Below are 18,567 nucleotides of genomic sequence, written 5' to 3' on the forward strand. Positions count from 1 at the left end.
TATTATTGGTAAGGGAGGGTTTGGAGCCTAAAGGGAGAAGACCAAAGCAATCTAAATAATAAACGTACCAAAATAGTAACTGCCATCTGCTATGAACCAGTGCTTGGAAGCACACTAGATTGATAACTGCTAAAAGGTAAAAGAGGCAACAGGAAATTTGTAATCATAGAAGGCTACAATCCACAGTGATATATCAGGATAACCAGAGGGTGGGATGAAGGTGCAACCAATTTCACAGAGGTAAGCCGCCACAGTTAACTCACTAATGAGTATCACCTTGAGCCATGAAGTTGATAGGCATAACAAAAACAGAATTACCTGGAAAAACTCAGCAGGTCTGCCAGCATCGGTGGAGAAGAAATCAGTTGACGTTTCGAGTCCTCACGACCCTTCGGCAGAACTGAACTCAGTTCTGTTCTGCCGAAGGGTCGTGAGGACTCGAAACGTCAACTGATTTCTTCTCCACCGATGCTGCCAGACCTGCTGAGTTTTTCCAGGTAATTCTGTTTTTGTTTTGGATTTCCAGCATCCGCAGTAGCTTTTAGCTTTTTGTTTTTATCTAAGTTGATAGGCATGATTACTATTCTCCACAAGAACATTATTACTGGATCTGCACCACAAATTGGTGGCATTTAAGCCAAATCTTTGCACTGTTAATAGAAATATAAGGGTTGCTACAGCCTCACCTTTACACTTTGAATTGATCCAAAAATTTAACACAGTGCTATAATGTTCATGCACTACTTGCCTCATTTGAAGTGCCTTGCAATGTTTTACTATGTTTAAAGTGCTATTTAAATGTTTGTTGTTGTTTTACCCGCAGAACCCTTTTGTAGAGAGTGTAATTACCTTAAACATGCCAGTTGACTTAGTGCTCCTAACAAACATCAGCATCAAGTTTATTAGACATTTGTTCTAGTTAGCTACCTCTAATTGGTGGAGTGGTAAATAATGAGGAGGATATCCTTAGATTACAGGAGGATATAGATGGGCTGGTCAGATGGGCTGATCAGTGGCAAATAGAATTTAATCCAGATAAGTGTGAGGTGATGCACTTGGGCAGGACAAACAAGGCACAGGAATACACAATGAATGGTAGCACCGAGGGTGAGAGGGACCTTGGTGTGCATGTCCACCGGTCCCTTAAGGTAGCAGGACAGGTAGATAAGGTGATTAAGAAGGCATGTTGGATACTTGCCTTTATTAGACAAGGCATAAAATATAAGAGCAGGGAGATTATGCTGGAACTGTATAAAACACCGGTTAGGCCACAGCTAGAGTATTGCGTGCAGTTCTGGAATCCGCATTATAGGAAGGATGTGATTGCACTAGAGAAAGTGCAGAGGAGATTTACCAGGATGTTGCCTGGGCTGGAGACTTTTAGTTATGAGGCGAGATTGGATAGACTGGGATTATTTTTCCTGGAGCAGAGGAGATTGAGGGGGGACATGATTGAGGTGTATAAAATTATGAGGAGCATAGATAGGGTAGACAGGAAGGAACTTTTCCCCTTGGTGGAGGGATCAATAACCGGGGCCAGGGGGCAAAGATTTAAGCTAAGGGGCAGGAGGTTTAGAGGGGATGTGAGGAATTTTTTCACCCAGAGGGTGGTGGGATTTTGGAACTCACTGCCTGAAAGAGTGATAGAAGCAGAAATCCTAATAACATTTAAGAAGTATTTGGATGTGCACTTGTGATGCCATGGGATACAAGGCTATGGACCTAGTGCTGGAAAATGGGATTAGAATAGTTAGGTACTTGTTTGACTGGCGCAGACTCGATGGGCCGAAGGACCTTTTTCTGTGCTGTAGACCTCTATGACTCTATAACCACAATCTGTTATTACAAATGTAGAGGTGCACATTTATTCAATGGGTTAATATAAATGACTCCTAAACAAAACATACCACAGTTACAATGGTGCATTTCCTTTACAATCTAAATTGATGGAATTTCTCTGAACCATTAAGTTCTAATGAGGCATAGTGATTTTACACTGCAGTGGTGATTTTTGTTTGTCTTTATACGGAAGTGGTGATTTTGTTTTATCTTAAGTGAATTGGTTTGGCTACAGTAAGCTTTGAAGTATTGTGTATTATATGTTCAGCAATTCAAAACACTGATTAGAACAATTTCTTGATGATTCAAAAGGCAGGTCCCTTTCCTACTTTGAGACAATTCATATTTTGATTTTATTCAGACCTTGGTGAGATTTCTGACTTTCTCTTTCCAATTTCCTTTTCAGGTACAGTCTGTCATATATTCCCTTTGCAAGGTGAGACTGAAAAATTTCACTTTTTAAGTTGGACATATAAGTATGCATCTGCAAACAGTCCCCTGAGAGTGTGTCTTTATATTTTCAGCAGTTACTTGATTCAATTTTAACAGCATAAGAAATAGGAGAAGAAATAGATGTATACTTCCTTGAGCCTGCTAGGGCATTTAGTAAGATTGTGGCTGAATTTCTACATCAGCTCCATTTTTCTCCCTATTTCCCATATTCCTTGATTTCTTGGTGCTCAAAAATCTAGTGATCTCAATCTTGAATATACTTAACAACTGAACGCCCACAGCCCTCTAGTGTGTAGAATTCCAATGATTCACAAACCTCTTGAGTGAAGACATTTCTGCTCATGTGAGTCCTAAACGGGTGACCCCATATCCTGAGACTATGACCCTTAATTCTAGACTCTCCAGCCAAGGGAATCAGCTAGCTCTAGTAAATCAGACCTGTACTAGCCTGTTTCCTCATAGCTTAAATGGCTATAGGTGATACACTCAGGGTAGTGGATGCATTAATATCACACAAAAATTGCATTTATTAAAGGGAAGGGATATGAGTACAAGATCAAGTTACCTCATTGCACTTTCACCTCTGGGATTAAATAGCCCCATTATTAGCTGATCTTAACATAATTCGGGAGACATTCATTCTGAGTGATTCAGCTTCTGCTTCCTGATCCTCCACATTCAACACTTGCTATTTAAATAAAAAATTTCAAAGGTATTAATGGAAAGACAAGTAAGTAATTCGTTCATTATCAAGGAACCTGGTTTACTGTTATGGAGCAGCTCATGAAAGGTTTTAGCAGCTTCATTGATGTAGTTATATGTATATTTCCTTTCATCCTTTTTCAAGAGACGTTAATAAATACCATCACAATCCTAATATGTGCAGAATGATTATGGAACTTGGTTCTGAATCTAGAGGACCCCACAAAAACCTAATTATATGGCCCAGTTCTGGTTTTTTTTAAACTGAGTATCAGTGCATTTATTGTTCATATATCACAGTCCTTATACTGCAACCTTTTCTTTCATTACATAATGATTGTATTACGAATGTATGTATTTGGCCATTAAACACTATGAGACATCCTGAGGTTGTGAAAGGTATCGTATAAATGCAAGTAATTTCCTAATTCTTTTCTGTCATCTTTTAGGGATGCTGTCATAAAGTGTTGCACTTCTTGTGTAGAATAAATCCAGGGGAAAATAAAAACAGCCAAGACTGAGACACTTTCAGAATGTTGCTTGTGGCCATAGGAAAAGACCTGCCTACTGCATATTTTGTTACATGGATGACTCCTAAAGACTATGCATTTGTTTATTACATAGAAAATTATGTAATATGAATTTGTTTTAAAAATGTCTATTGCACATGTTAATGATTATATGCTGTTCCAAAGAATCAGGCCTTTGACCTTATTCAAGGAATTTTCATCTTTTATGTAATTGTCTCATGTTTGACATCATTCCATTGTACTTGCATTACCTGTGTTTTTATTTGCATTGCTGGTGTGACAAATGAATTTTGCTTATGAATTTGAGTGCAAAGCTAATATAATAATCAACATTTATTTAGCAAAGATTGAATCTGAGTGCTATTTTATAGTGATTATTGCTTTATACTATAAACAAAAGCTTGTATATAATATTGAACCAACATTACACTCAAATAATAACTCTGTTCAGGTAAAAGTTTTTATTATTTTGTGTGTTTATTTGTCTATTTCCTGGAAGCCAAGATCCTGCAAAATTTTTTCATGTAATTATACTGGAAAGAAAATGCAATAACAAGGTTATTTTATATTAACCTTCAATCTGCTCACCACTGTCCTGCATATGATATTGCTGTGATGTGATCAGTGGCTCCTGGCCCTAACCAGAGTCACTATATGCTGTGCTTTATACTTATTCTCAGGTCAATCATATCCCTGGGCCTGATGAAAACTTTCACCAATTTTGCTCAGTTCATGGCCACTTTTTCATCTCAACGAGTCTATCTATGTGTCCTCTGTTTTCAACTTTACAAGATAGAGAGGAGAGAGGCTCAGTAGCCTAGATGCTGAGGAAGTGGGTGGTGATGCTGGATTTTCCTCATTGGAAACTTCGGGTTGGTTTCTGTTGCATTTGATGGATTTTCAGAGGGAATTTATAAAAAAAATAAAAGTCTCAAGTGTAACAGTTTTGTTTTGCAAAATCTGTGCTGAATCCTCTTCAAACATCTTTTGCCTTGATTGGTTAGAATCCTTTGTATCTGTCCAATGTGTGCTTTGGAGTATTGTTATGATCTCAGTAGAGACCAGCAACCTTTTTTTAAAAAAAAATTCTGAAATCCCAGTTATTTACTGAAAGAATGAAGCTACAAACTCACAGATTAAAACAGAAGATTTACTATACAAAAGTCAAATACAGCAAACACTGTTTTAGTAACCTATATTCTAAAATCCAGAATCAACATAAGTTAAACATGAATGAACAGGCAAATTGTGGTTGATTATAAACTATAAATTGCACATTAAATGGCAGATATAAGTAAAAGACAGTCCACTCAACCTATACGTAATCAATTTCAGTCACAAAGTCCTTCAAAACTCCGCCTCTGTCACAAAGAACTTCAGCTTCTCTTCTAGGATTTTAGCCTGAACCCCAGCTGACAGTGCCAAATCAGCTCGAGTTTCATGGACACCATCTTCACCAAAAATGGCACAGGTCTGCAGAACTTCTTCAACTCTGCTTTTGATGATCTGGATTATGTAGATCCACCAATGTTAACTTCAAGTAACTGAAACAGACACAGCAACTGGATTTTTGCTTATTCTCAGCTTCTGGATCTAACCTCTGACTACTTCAGTCTGCCTGTACTGCACCACTGAATCATCTGCTGAGTTTTGGTCTCCCCAGAAGTTTTAGGGGTTTTTTGGTCAGCCTTAGTTTCTTTAGGAAATTGTCCCCTCCCAGTTTCTTTCTTAATTTCCCTTTTTGGTTTCCCATTTCAGTTTCTCTTTTCAATTAGGGTCTGTCCCAAAAATTACAAGCTTTGAAACCACGAATTCCATCACAGTATGTCAATCTGATAATTCTGTACTTTTTGATCCACAAATCGTCTCCATTTGCAGAATAATTGTGTGTCCCTGGCCATCCATAATATGCAGATTCTGTTCATCCAATGATATGGTACTTTTGTCATTCTAATAATCTGTCAGGACCTCATATCAATTTCATAAATAAAACTCCAATATTTGCAGGAAAACTTGCAAGGGTGTGGGTGAGGCCAGAGAATCTGGCAAAGCCAGAAATGTGGAAGCTCTGTTGGCCTTAGCAAAGCGAGGCCTCCCTCCGATCAGGGTTTGGTGGGTGAGGAACGAGGTCTGCGATTGGGGTTGGGGAGGAATGGAAGTCTGCAATTGGAGGAGAAGCCAATGATTGGGGTTATGATTGCAATTGGAGCTGGGGTAGGAGCAAGGACTGAGATTGGGGTAAGGTTAGAGCAGGGTGAGGCCTGTAATATCGGCTGGGGGTAGGAGGCTAGGGCAGTGATTGGACTGGGAGGAGGTGCAGCCTAGGGTTGGGGCTGGAGTATTGGTAGATGGTGAAGCCTGAAATTAGGCTGGCAGGAAGAAGGTGAGGTCTTTGATCAGGTCTTGGGCAGGAGGGAGGCCTACGATCAGTACTAGGCAACAGGCTAGCTTGTGATCTGGGCTATGGGACATGCCAATTGGGAGGCATGTAATTGGGGCATGGGAGTGGAGGTTAGGTCGACGATCAGGACAGAGGAATGTTTGAAGAGGATTCAGCAGAGTCTTTTCTGCTAAACTCCTTTCCCAATCCACTCCAGCCAACTCTGCCCTCATTTCATTGTAATTACCCTTAAGTTGAGCACAGTGGTTTCTGACCCAAGTTTCTCACTTTCAAACTGAATGCTAAATTCTACCATGTTATGGTCACTGTTTCCTAGGAGATCTTTTACTCTCAGATCATTTATTAAATCTATCTCATTACACATTACCAGATCCAAAATAGCCTGATCCCTGGTTGGATCCACAACATATTGTTCTAGGAAACAGTCCTGAATACACTCTATGAATTCTTGCTCATGGCTACCTCTGCCAATTTGATTTTCCCAATCTACATCAAGATTAAAGTCACCCATAATTAATGTACTACCTTTTTTATATGCCCTCATTATCTCCTGATTTATTCTCTGTCCTACAGTATAGCTAACGATAGGGACCCAATAGACTACTCCCACCAGTGTTGTCTTCCCCTTGTTATTCTTTACCTCTACCCATATAGATTCTACATCTTCCGAACCAAGATCATTTCTTGCTATTGTACTTATTCCATCTCATACTAACAAAGCTACCCCAACACCTTTTCCTTCCTGCCTGTTCTTTCAAAAAGTCACGTACCCCTGAATATTTAGTTACCAGTTTTGATTTCCTTTTAACCATGTCTCCAAAATGGCTATAAGATGCTTCACGTTAACCTCTATTTGTGCCATTAATTCATTTATTTTGTTCGAATACTGTGTGCATTTAAGTAAAGAGCCATTAAATTTGCCTTTTTACCATTTTTCCCCTTTTGACCCTATTTGCTGCTTTTTTAATGTTTGTACACTCTGTCCCTTCCTGTCTCACTCATGGCAGCTATTTAGGTAATGATACCCAGCACCCCTGCCATATCTTTTTGCAACGTAAGCCTTCACATCCCCTCTATAGGACACCCCCCACTGCCCCCTACCCCCATCTCTTCTATTTAGTTTAAAGCCCTTTCTACAGCCCTAGTTATTCAGGATGGCCAGTATGATCCTCAATCCCGAGGGACTGCACAAGAAGAAGTTCTGAAATATAAAATATATAACAAATCGGTGAACACAACAGTTCAGGTCTTCCATTAGAAGAATAGTTTCTCATCATGTACCCTGTTGAACCCTTTTGAAATTGGAAACATCTTGTTTTGAGCACCGCTCAAACATCTACGCAAAAGGAAGTACCTTATGCAACCTATCCTCATGATTTAACAATAACTTCTAAGTATCATTCTGGTGAATCTGCACTTTCTCCAAGGTAAATATTTCCATCCTGTGGTGCAGTACCCAGAACTGAATACATTCCTCCAGACAATAAGCTGTTATATAAAAGCATGCCTTTTATCTATGGATACATTTCACATGAGTGTTTGCCACTGCTATGTTCCTTTAGAAGTTTGCGGAGAAAATCATTTGCACCAATCCCTTGTGGACCTCTATTTAGTAAGCTTGTATGGATCAATGTAATATCAGCCGGGGGAATAATTTTGTTAGGTTCTGATGATGATATCTTGCCTCCCTGAAACCACTTTGCCTAACATTTGCTAATCACCATATTGTGGATTATCTGTATTTAAGGCCTGTACTTCAAATAGGCAGATTGGTGAGGTAATTCTAAAGACCTCTATAACAAAGGTGTCTTTAAAAATGCATTATATTGATAGAGCCAATACAAATCCAAGCCCACTTGGACAATTCACCTGTCATTCAAATAAGGAAATAAGTTTTCAATCTAGCCAGCTAATTTCCATGAGTTTCAACCATCTTTAAAAGCAGTTTACACGGAGCTTCTGAAAATCCAAGTAAATAATATGCTCTGGTCAGACCAATGCACTAACTTAGTCAGCTCTTCAAACTCTAGTCAGCTAATAATCAACGTAATTCATCTCGTTCCATATTAAGTATTCTTTATAACCTCTGCATTCTCAGATAGACACTGATAGCATCTTATCTTAAATATTTCTCCACTGCAGACTTCATGATGACACCTTTTCACATCAGTGTGTTTTATCATTGCATCATCTATTTGTAAAATACCTGAAAAGATGTTTACCATGTTTTGCAAAAATAGCGCTCCTTATTTTTCTTCCCAATTTTCTACTATCCCACTCTTGAAGACACTCCTTGATAAGTTGAGATTTTGAAGCATTGGTCACTGTACATACTTTGCCTTGGTTTCCTTTATTTATCTATGCATCCTGTTGGTAAGTGACAAATTGTTCAATCACATCGGCATCTCAGGTAGGTCTGATCCTATTTTCAGCAGGTGTATGTGTAGTTCAAACAGGGAGTGCTAAATTACTAACCAGAAATGTGGTCAATATTCCTCTCCCTAACCCACTCCATACATTAGCAAAATTGACTAACTCAGCACAGGTGAAGAAGCAAACCTTCCTTCGTGCTTTCCTTGCCTGTATGAATCAGCTAATCACTGGACAAATTCACTTGAGCCATCAAGGGAGCTTGACAGTACCCTTTAAAGGGGTTATTTAATAGACTGAACTAATTTGTTTTAATAGTTCATAATAGATAATAAGACTGTAATAAAAATTGAATAGTGATTTGAAAATAAATATTGTAGCTATTTTTCTATGCATTCCTTGGATTTAAGCTAGATTTTAAGAAATACATGGCAAGTTGGCTTTTAGCCTACTGCACCTACTGAAGAATTCAAGATACATTTCTATTCAGATAGATATAATATCTGCAGGAATGGATGAAAACATTCGACAAATTCCAAGCAGGGTGAACTGTTTGTCAATCTACAAGTCACAGTGGTTAGTGTGTTGTTTATTGTCAAGGAACTATCATATTTTTCCTAATATTATTGTGCGATACTTTAAAGCAGGCATTTTGTGTGTGTATGGTTGTGTGTATGTGTGTGACTTATTTGATTAAACTAGAGATGATTAGACTGCAAGATTTAAATTATCAAAGAAGTTAGGTGTAAAACAGGCATTTGAAATGAAGATGAGTCAACTAGAGGGAGGTCTCAGCAGAGACAGTGTGAATGGAATTTGCATTTTTAGATAAGTGGAGAAGTGTTTAATTTTCAAAGGGATGTGATAAGGTTTTCACAACTGACAAGATATGTAAGGTAAACTGGTTATGTTTATTTTTTCCCAACAGCGCTGGCCATAATGAGAACATGGAAGATTTTTATATTCTGGGAAAAGTAACTTCTAAAAATTAAATTGAAACAATAGGATTTGCAGATCAAAAAGGGAGAAATATATTTAAAGAAGGACGGAAGGCTATGAGAGGTGTGGCCGTGTGAGATCTCGAAAGGTCACCGTGTGAAACAAAATTGGAGGAAAAGCCTGTAGCCACCGCAAAGAAGTTTGCTGTTCCAGTAATCAAAGTTGTGTTAAAAGCCTTGGAAATCCATTGTCCAGTGGGTGCTTTTGGTAATATCGTTGGATGACATAATAAATTTGGAATCTATTTGGACTGTTGCCTTAGCAGGGGGTGTAGTTGGGAATCTGGTTAAGTAGAAATTTTGGGAACTGTTATAACTGTGTAGCTTGTGCGTGTTTAAGATTTTTCTTCTCTTTGTTAATAAATGCTTTAATTTAATCTTTAAAACCTCTAAAGGTAGTGGTGGACTCATTTCTTCTGACTTTAATGCACCAGCCTTGTCGTAATAAATACAAATTGTAAAATCGTTGATAGTGTGACCAAGTTTCCTTTGTAGATTTGGTCAGCCTAGCAAATATCACCTGCCATATCATAACATTATATATTTTCCAATGTAGAGTTTGATAACCTTTGACCTGGAAGGAATACAGTAAGGAAAATGTGTAATTTCTTTAAAAGGTCTGTTTTTAAGAATGTTTGAAAAGGACTTTTAAGAGTTTGCACAGATTGCAAAGGACCAGTTGTAATTTTCTTCCATAGTAAGAAATACTAGTCCATGTAACCTGGTGGCGATCGTGTCAGCCTGTTCCTGCCCCACGGAACTCATTTCTCACTATCTTGACTCCCTTCTCTCTCCCCTTGTCCAGTCTCTTCCCACCTACATCCGTGATTCCTCTGACACCTTATGTCACATCAAAAATTTCCAGTTCCCTGGCCCCGACCGCCTCCTCTTCACCATGGACGTCCAATCCCTCTACACCTCCATCCCCCACCAGGATGGTCTGAGGGCTCTCTGCTTCTTCCTCGAACAGAGACCCAAACAATCTCCACCCACCACTACTCTCCTCCGTCTGGCTGAACTTGTTCTCACACTGAACAATTTCTCCTTTAACTCCTCTCACTTCCTCCAAATAAAAGGTATGGCTATGGGTACCCACATGGGCCCCAGCTATGCCTGTCTCTTTATGGGGTATGTGGAACATTCCTTGTTCCAGTCCTACTCCGGCCCCCTCCCACAACTCTTTCTCCGGTACAACAATGATTACTTCGGTGCTGCTTCATGCTCTCGTCGGGACCTGGAAAAATTTATTAATTTTGCTTCCAATCTCCACCCCTCCATCATTTTCACATGGTCCATCTCTGACACTTCCCTTCCCTTCCTTGACTTCTCTGTCTCAATTTCTGGTGATAGACTGTCCACCAATATCCATTACAAGCCTACCGACTCCCACAGCTATCTTGACTACAGCTCCTCACACCCCGCTTCCTGTAAGGACTCCATCCCATTCACTCAGTTCCTTCACCTCCGTCGCATCTGTTCTGATGATGCTACCTTCAAAAACAGTTCCTCTAACATGTCCTCCTTCTTCCTTAACCGAAGTTTTCCACCACAGTAGTTGACAGGGCCCTCAACCGTGTCCGGCCCATCTCCCGCGCATCCGCCCTCACGCCTTCTCCTCCCTCCCAGAAACATGATAGGGTCCCCCTTGTCCTCACTTATCACCCCACCAGCCTCCGCATTCAAAGGATCATCCTCCGCCATTTCCGCCAACTCCAGCATGATGCCACCACCAAACACATCTTCCCTTCACCCCCCCCCGGAGGCATTCCGCAGGGATCATTCCCTCCGGGACACCCTGGTCCACTCCTCCATCACCCCCTACTCCTCAACCCCCTCCCACGGCACCTCCCCATGCAAACGCAGAATATGCAACACCTGCCCCTTGACTTCCTCTCTCCTCTCCGTCCAAGGGCCCAAACACTCCTTTCAAGTGAAGCAGCATTTCACTTGCACTTCCCTCAACTTAGTCTACTGCAGTCGTTGCTCCCAATGCGGTTTCCTCTACATTGGAGAGACCAAACGCAGACTGGGTGACCACTTTGCAGAACACCTTCGGTCTGTCCGCAAGCATTACCCAGACCTCCCTGTCGCTTGCCATGTTAACACTCCACCCTGCTCTCTTGCTCACGTCTGTCCTTGGCTTGCTGCATTGTTCCAGTGAAGCTCAATGCAAACTGGAGGAACAGCACCTTATCTTCCAACTAGGCACTTTACAGCCTTCCGGACTGAATATTGAGTTCAACAATTTTAGATCTTGAACTCCCTCCTCCATCCCCACCCCCTTTCCGTTTCTTCCCCCTCCTTTTTGTTTTTTCCAATAATTTATATAGATTTTTCTTTTCCCACCTATTTCCATTATTTTTAAATGTATTTCACCCATTATTTATCTATACCTTTTATGCCCTTTTAGTCTTATTTCACCCCACCCCCACTAGAGCTATCTGTACCTTGCTTGTCTTGCTCTCCACTCTTAATTAGCACATTCTTTTAGATAATATCACCACCTTCAACACCCTTTTGTTCTTTTGTCTGTGACATCTTTTGGTTATCTCCTCCTATCACTGCTTGCTTGTCCCAACAATCCCCCCCCCACCCACCAACCTTAAACCAGCTTATATTTCACCCCTTTCCTATTTTTACTTAGTTCTGTTGAAGGGTCATGAGGACTCGAAACGTCAACTGTGCTCATCTCCGCCAATGCTGCCAGACCTGCTGAGTTTTTCCAGGTATTTCTGTTTCTGTTTTTGTTTTGGATTTCCAGCATCCGCAGTTTTTTGCTTTTAACCTGGTGGCCATTGACCTGGAAGCAGTACCAACAAGAAAGAAGTTAAGAAAGCTTCCAAATGATTGACAGACACAAAGGAGAGCTACAAGCAGAGGAGCTGGAGTGTGAAGATGTAGACACAAAGAGAAAGTAGACAGAAGGGGAAACACGGAGAATTGTTTTGAGGAGAAGAAGCAAATCACGCTCAGGAAGAGGTCAGTTTTTCTGTTTGACAGTAAAGGAGACAGGAGTTCTTGGAGGCACTGTGTAAGCTGGCTAAAAAGTGTGAATAGCTCAGCGACAGTAAAGAGTTGGGTGTTTTCCCAGAAGTTGCCAAACCAGGAAATGGGGTATTAATGGTTGGTTGTAAAAGAACTTTGGAAATCTACACCATCAGGACTGTCATGGCTTAAGAGAGAGAGGAGGTTCATAGATGTGTGTCTTGTTGATAATAACCATACCTGTGAAAATCAAAGGTGAAAGCTGTTATCAGATAGGACTCCTGACCTGATTTTCATGATAGTTATGTAGTGCCACATTTAATTTGACTATGTTTTGAGTTTTGCAAGCAGGGGCTGTATGTTAGTGCTTTCAATATCACATACCTTTGGCTGTTCACAACAGGCAAAGTACTGACTGTATCCAACTAGCCATGCTTGCAAAACTCAAAACATATTGTCCAACATTAAATGTGATTCTGTGATTGGACAATTCTTTCTAAACAATCCTGATTGTGCTAAGAACTACACTGAAAACCAATTTAAGATGTCAGGTTCACAGCTTGGCTCATTTACACATGCTAGAAGCCACATATATTCACACACAGGACCCTATCCTTTGCAGGTAGAAGGAGCATGTCCAGGTATTGTGCCTTTTACAACTAAACAAAAGCTTGGGGGACAGCCATTCCATGATTCATTCCCATGGCAATGCCTTGGCCAATTAGTGTCAACCTGCTTGGTTTGAAATGAACAAAGGCTTGGCTATTAAACATTCCCTGCTTCATTCTCCATGGCAACACCTCCACCAATCAGAGTCCACTTGCCAACCAATCAGCACTCTCTTCTCATGCAGTATAAATTGTTGTTTCTTTTACCGTTGATAATCTTGCGATCTATCCTGATGGGTGTAAGGCAAAAAGCTTAGACAGCATGTCTCTTTTTTCAGCAGTGCCACATTTGTTAGGGGAGTGATGTGGGTGCTTGTGGTTGCGTAAGACATATTTTTGTTGTATTGACTATTTCAAGTGAAATTTACCTTTTTATTTGAAGTATCATTTGCCTGTTAATTGCCATGAAAAGCCGATCACAGTCACGAATTACTTACGGGCATATTGAACTTTTTAAGGAAGATGTGTGCATTTTTAAAGTAATACAAGAAAGGACACTGACCAAAAGATGGCTGATAACGTAAAGTGACCACTTTCTGGAAAAATTCCTATGTGGATTATACTGACAGACCTGTCCTGACAGAACATGAAATGTTGCACCTGAAAAGCTGTCAAGGCCTTCTTCCTCCAGAAACACTTAAAAGGGAGTTAGAAAAGATGCAAAAGACTGAACATTAATCTCTTATGGTTGCAGAGATAAAAGACTGATTACCACATCTCAGTAGTCATCTTAAATCCATCTCCTGGTGATTCATATCCCCAAATGTGTAAGATGGCCGGAAATCAAAGAAAACAGACTCTGGGTGCAAGACGTGTTTTTTTTCCCCCTTATACGAACACAGGGAAAAATGGGTTAAAAAGCTAGCTACAGAACAGTGCTAGTGTGCTGTGTGTGAGACAGCACAAGAAGACCAACTAGTCACCTCTGCAATCGCAGGTGAAGATCTCTCCCTCTCTCTCTCTCTCTCTCTCTTTGTGTTGCTGGAGGCAAAGCTCAGCAAAGCCACAATCACAAAAGAAATGGGACAGCTTCTTCAGCCAACCTGCAGAACCAAGTGTCTCCAAACCAAATACCAAAGTCAGCTCTACTAGAATCACCCAACTTAACAACCACAATGTTTCACCATCTATGCCTCATAGACAAGCCAAAAACTAATTTGCATCTTTATTAAAACTTTTATTTGGACTCTTAGCTTCTCGGGCAGAATTTTGCCTCGTTGGACGGGCTCAGCGGGGGTGGGCAGGGGCATTCTGGAAGCTGACAGCCATCGGCAATCGAGGCTGGACCGCAATTTCACGCTGGTGGGCCTATTAAGGCCTGCCCAGTGTGACCGGCGGTGGAGAACCTCTGAGAGGGGGCGGGTGGGGGTCTGTTGTCCACCAAGTCCAATGGCCGACCCGGCAGCCAGTTCAAAAACAGCGCAGGCAGCCCCAGGGAGGCTGCCCACGTTGGCGTTGCAGCAGCAACATGACTGCAAATGAGGATGCAGAGACCAGGCAGGAGGTGAGATTGGATGGGCACTCGGCCGGGCACTCGGCTCCCCGTTATTCCGATAAGTGCCTTACTGCCCTCCTGGAGGGCAGAATAGACACCCTTGTCCCCAGAGATGGGAGGAGGAGGCGACTGCACCTCACAAAGAGGGCATGGCAGGAGGTGGCGGCCTGGGTGAGCAGCCACAATGTGGTGCAGCGCACCTGGGTGCAGTGCCGGAAACGCTTCAATGACCTGCTGCGCTCAGGACGGGTGAGTACCGTGTTGGCATGAGTCAGTTGTGTTGAATTGTTTTGATCTGGCCATCCCCCCGGAGAGCTCATGGGTGTTAGTGTCTGACAGCCAACTGTTAATCACGCTGGAGCTGGCCAAGAGGCCGAACCCTGGCTGCTTTGACTGAGTGCCTTGCGGCTCGAGGGCCACGACTCGGATGTGCCCTGCAAGGTGTTCCTCAGGTGGAGTTGGCCAGGCTGCAATGGCGCTGCAGGTAGAGAGCGGGCTAATCAATGCTCCTCTGCCCTTTCAGGAGAAGACATCCCATAACAATATTCAGAGGTCGCGGGCTGGCGGAGGACCCCCACACCTTCTCATCCTCTCCAGATACAAGCAGGAGGCCTTGGAGCTCGAGAGGTGCCATGCACCTCGGTCAAGCAGCCGCAGTGAGGCTGGGGTGTCAGACGAAGGTAAGAGTGCCATGCGCTGAGGTGAGAATTTTGGCTTGTGCAACCATTCTGGTGCAGTCTCTTCATTGATGTGAGCCTTGAACCTCGAGTCCCCATTGATCATTGAAAGATGAGGGCACCATGATGCAGATTTCCATTGTCTCACCAGGGTGCCTGGCATGCACAGTGACAGAGTGATGACTTTAGCTAATGACATGTCCTTCTTCTCCCTTTTAGGTTCACCAGCAGGAGTTCGCTCTCAGGACCCTGAAGGGCCACTCCTGACTCCGGACCACCATGTTCCCTAAGCACCTGTGTCACATCCACTCTCTGCAACAGGTGCCAGCGCAGATGCCAGCACCTCAGTGGGCATTAGTTTAGCAGCTTGTATCTCGGTGCACATTGATGAGGAAACTTCATACTTGCTTGAGGTGCAGGCAGAGGCAGAGAGTGCCCAGGGCACCGGCAGTTAGAAGACTGCTGGAGACCAGGACGATGCTCAGTCGAAGGCAGATGATGAGCCTCTGGAGTCGTCCATTAGGCAGCAGATGCTGGATGTCCAGCAGGGTGCGCAGGAGGATCTGGCAGAGATCCCACAGGGTATGTGTGCCATTGTCTCCATTGTGGAGGGGTCCCTGTGGAGCGTGAGCACTGCGTTGACTCTCATCGCCGAGCGCACTACCTCCTCCATGGAGATAGTGGTGACTCTCATGGACAGGCTGCTCCAGGAACAGAATCTGGGGTTCCTGGGGTTGTGCTCGGACCTGCAAGCCCTCCCCCAGGCACTGACCTCAGCCGGTCATGTCCATGTATGAGATGGATGGGGCACCCAGTATCCCAGCTTGGGTTAGCAGTCCACCAATGATGAGCAGGGAGATCCACAGCGACCTCACATTGGTGCACGAGCTGCCTGTCATCTTTGCAGGCTCCTGTCAGGGCGCTTTGGATGACGGCAGCAGCTCCTCCACCCCTCCGCTTGTGACCATCGCACCTGATGAGGCTGCGATGACTGGGGAGATGCCAGTCATGGCACTGACCGCTCCCTCCCAGGCGGGGCCAGCATGGGCTCCACTGGCCACAGGATGCCCACCAAGGTCATCAAGGCCAGTAAGACACCAGGGTCAGCAGGCTGCCTCCAATGCTGGTGCCAGCGAGGGGGGGGTACCCTTGACATAGCACCTTCAAACATAAGTTTAAAGCACTTTAAGCACAAGAGGGATTGGTCACGGATGATCTTTTGTTCCCCTATTTTGTTTTTCTTTTTTTAATGGTGTGACCAACACCACCGATATTGTTCCGTTCAATACTATGTGAGTTCCAACATTAAATAACATTTGCTTTTGTGTTATTGGCCTGAGCGTGCTTCATTTGTTTTGTAGGTACAGGGTAGGCCAGTATGTAATGCTGGATGTGGGTGGCTCGAAACTTTATTGCACAAGCACTGAGTTTATCTTGGGGGCCAAGGAAAGGATCCAGGATCCAGCATCTGCGATCCAGGATGGAGGGGGCAGCCCAGGCATGAGGTGGTAGTTCTTATTTGGCAGCTTAGCTGAAGGAGCATTGGATCAAGGTGTCCCTGGTGTCCCTGCCTCCCCTGGAGGTTACTGAGGTCTACCCCCTTCCGCTCAGCGTTCTCCTCATCGTGCTCCCCTTCTGACTCACTACTGGATTCATCATCTGGGGCCTGTGCAATTGCGACAACATCCTCTTCCTCCAGTGGGTGCTCCCTTGCCAGTGCCAGATTGTGCAGAGTGCAGCATGCAACTACTATCAGTGACACCCGCTCTGGGGGGTATTGCAATGCACCCCCTGAACGGTCCAGGCATTGGAATTGCATCTTGAAAAGACCTATGGTTCTCTCTACCACTGCTCTTGTGGAGGCGTGGCTCCTGTTGTACCGCTGCTCTGCCTCTGTTCTTGGGTGGCGGAGAGGCATCAAAAGCCACCGTCTGAGGGGATAGCCTTTGTCACCCAGCAGCCATCCATCCAGTCGGGCTGGAGCACTGAAGAGCCCCGGCACCTGGGAATGTCTCAGGATGTATGCGTCATGGGAGCTGCCTGGGTACCTTGCACAGACTTGCAGAATCTGCATCTTGTGGTCACACACTATCTGCATGTTCATGGAGTGGAAGCCCTTCCTGTTGATGAAGGCACCGGGCTCACCTGCTGGCGCCTTGATGGCCATATGTGTGCAGTCTATTGCACCCTGGACGCGGGGGAAGCCAGCAATGGCCGCGAAGCCTCTGGCTCACTCTGTCTGGCTGGCCTCGTCCGTATGGAAATGAACGAAAGTCAATACCCACCTGAACAGAGCATCAGTCACCAGCTTGATGCAACTGTGGACAGATGATTGGTAGACTCCACAAAGATCTCCCAGTGACCCCTGAAAAGAGCCGGAGGCATAGAAGTTGAGGGCCACTGTGACCTTCAGAGCCACTGGCATGGGGTTTCCACCCACGCAGTTGGAGCTGATCTTAGGCCCAATCATCTGACAGATGGAGGACACGGTCTCCCTGGGCAGGTGGATTCTCTTTCAGCATTGCACCTTGGACATATTGAGGAGCTGCATCGCTGCCTGTAAACCCTGGCAGCAGGATAGTGACATCTTCTGCAGCCCCTTCCGCCTTGGACTACCTGCTGGCCCTGAGCCCCTTGTGCCTGTGCCTCTTGTCCCACAGGTCCCTCCCATGGAGACACCTGGCCTCCTCTCCCTCCTGCCCCTCTGTTCCTCCTGAGAGGAGGTGCCACCAGCGGAGAGCACAATCCCAATACCAGGGTAAGGGTCTGATACCTGGAAGGGTCAGAATCCTCAGGGGGCCTGGAAGACACCAATGAGTCCAGAAATGAAGCCTGGAAATGCTAAGCATGAAGCCCCGATCAGAGATTAAGCTGACAAGTACCAATAAGCCACCAGCAGCAAATTATCTCCAAAATTCCTCACTGCTCACTGTTATGACCTATGCAGTTGGTAAAGCGGAGTTATTTAAAAATCCCAGAGGGAAACTTTAAACAACTGTCATAACCTATAATGTTAAGGGCAGAGTATTTACCATTGGCATGCGGGGGCGGGCCCGACACACCGACGCGTAAAATGACGTGCGATGATATCAGGCGTGCGTCCCGACATCATTGCGCGTCATTTCAATATTTCATTCGGTGGGCGTGTGCCGGAAGCAGCTGCGCACCAGCCAAACTGTCAACAGCCTACTAAGGCTATTAAAAAAGCAATTAAAGTTGTTAACCATGCTGCCCATCCAACCTTAAGGTTGGCAGGCGAAGAGCCCAAGCAGCCTTCGCATTTTCCAGGAAACCTCATCCACAGGCGGGATGAAGTTTCCTGAAGCTTGTATAAAATAATTCATTAAATTTTGCAAAATCACAAACATGTCCCAGCTCATTGACACTGTCACATGATGGGACATGTTTAAATTTTTTTTACTTCCTTTATTAAAAAAGTTTAATTGTCA

At 43.7% G+C, this 18,567-nt stretch overlaps 1 protein-coding gene across 2 annotated transcripts in view; it reads left to right on the plus strand.

The window, feature by feature from the left end:
* The window catches only part of sft2d1 (SFT2 domain containing 1), a 62,790-nt gene extending 58,918 nt beyond the window's left edge, over positions 1-3,872 (plus strand). For both annotated transcript variants that reach the window (XM_078556872.1, XM_078556871.1), the window contains 2 exons: positions 2,246-2,275; positions 3,444-3,872. In XM_078556872.1, coding sequence (XP_078412998.1) covers positions 2,246-2,275; positions 3,444-3,483 — 70 coding nt within the window. In that variant the 3' untranslated portion in view covers positions 3,484-3,872. The remainder of the gene's footprint in view (positions 1-2,245; positions 2,276-3,443) is intronic.
* The last annotated feature ends 14,695 nt before the right edge of the window (positions 3,873-18,567 follow it).

The sequence above is a fragment of the Cetorhinus maximus genome, chromosome 14 (genome assembly GCF_964194155.1).
Source record: "Cetorhinus maximus chromosome 14, sCetMax3.hap1.1, whole genome shotgun sequence".
Lineage (NCBI taxonomy): Eukaryota > Metazoa > Chordata > Chondrichthyes > Lamniformes > Cetorhinidae > Cetorhinus > Cetorhinus maximus.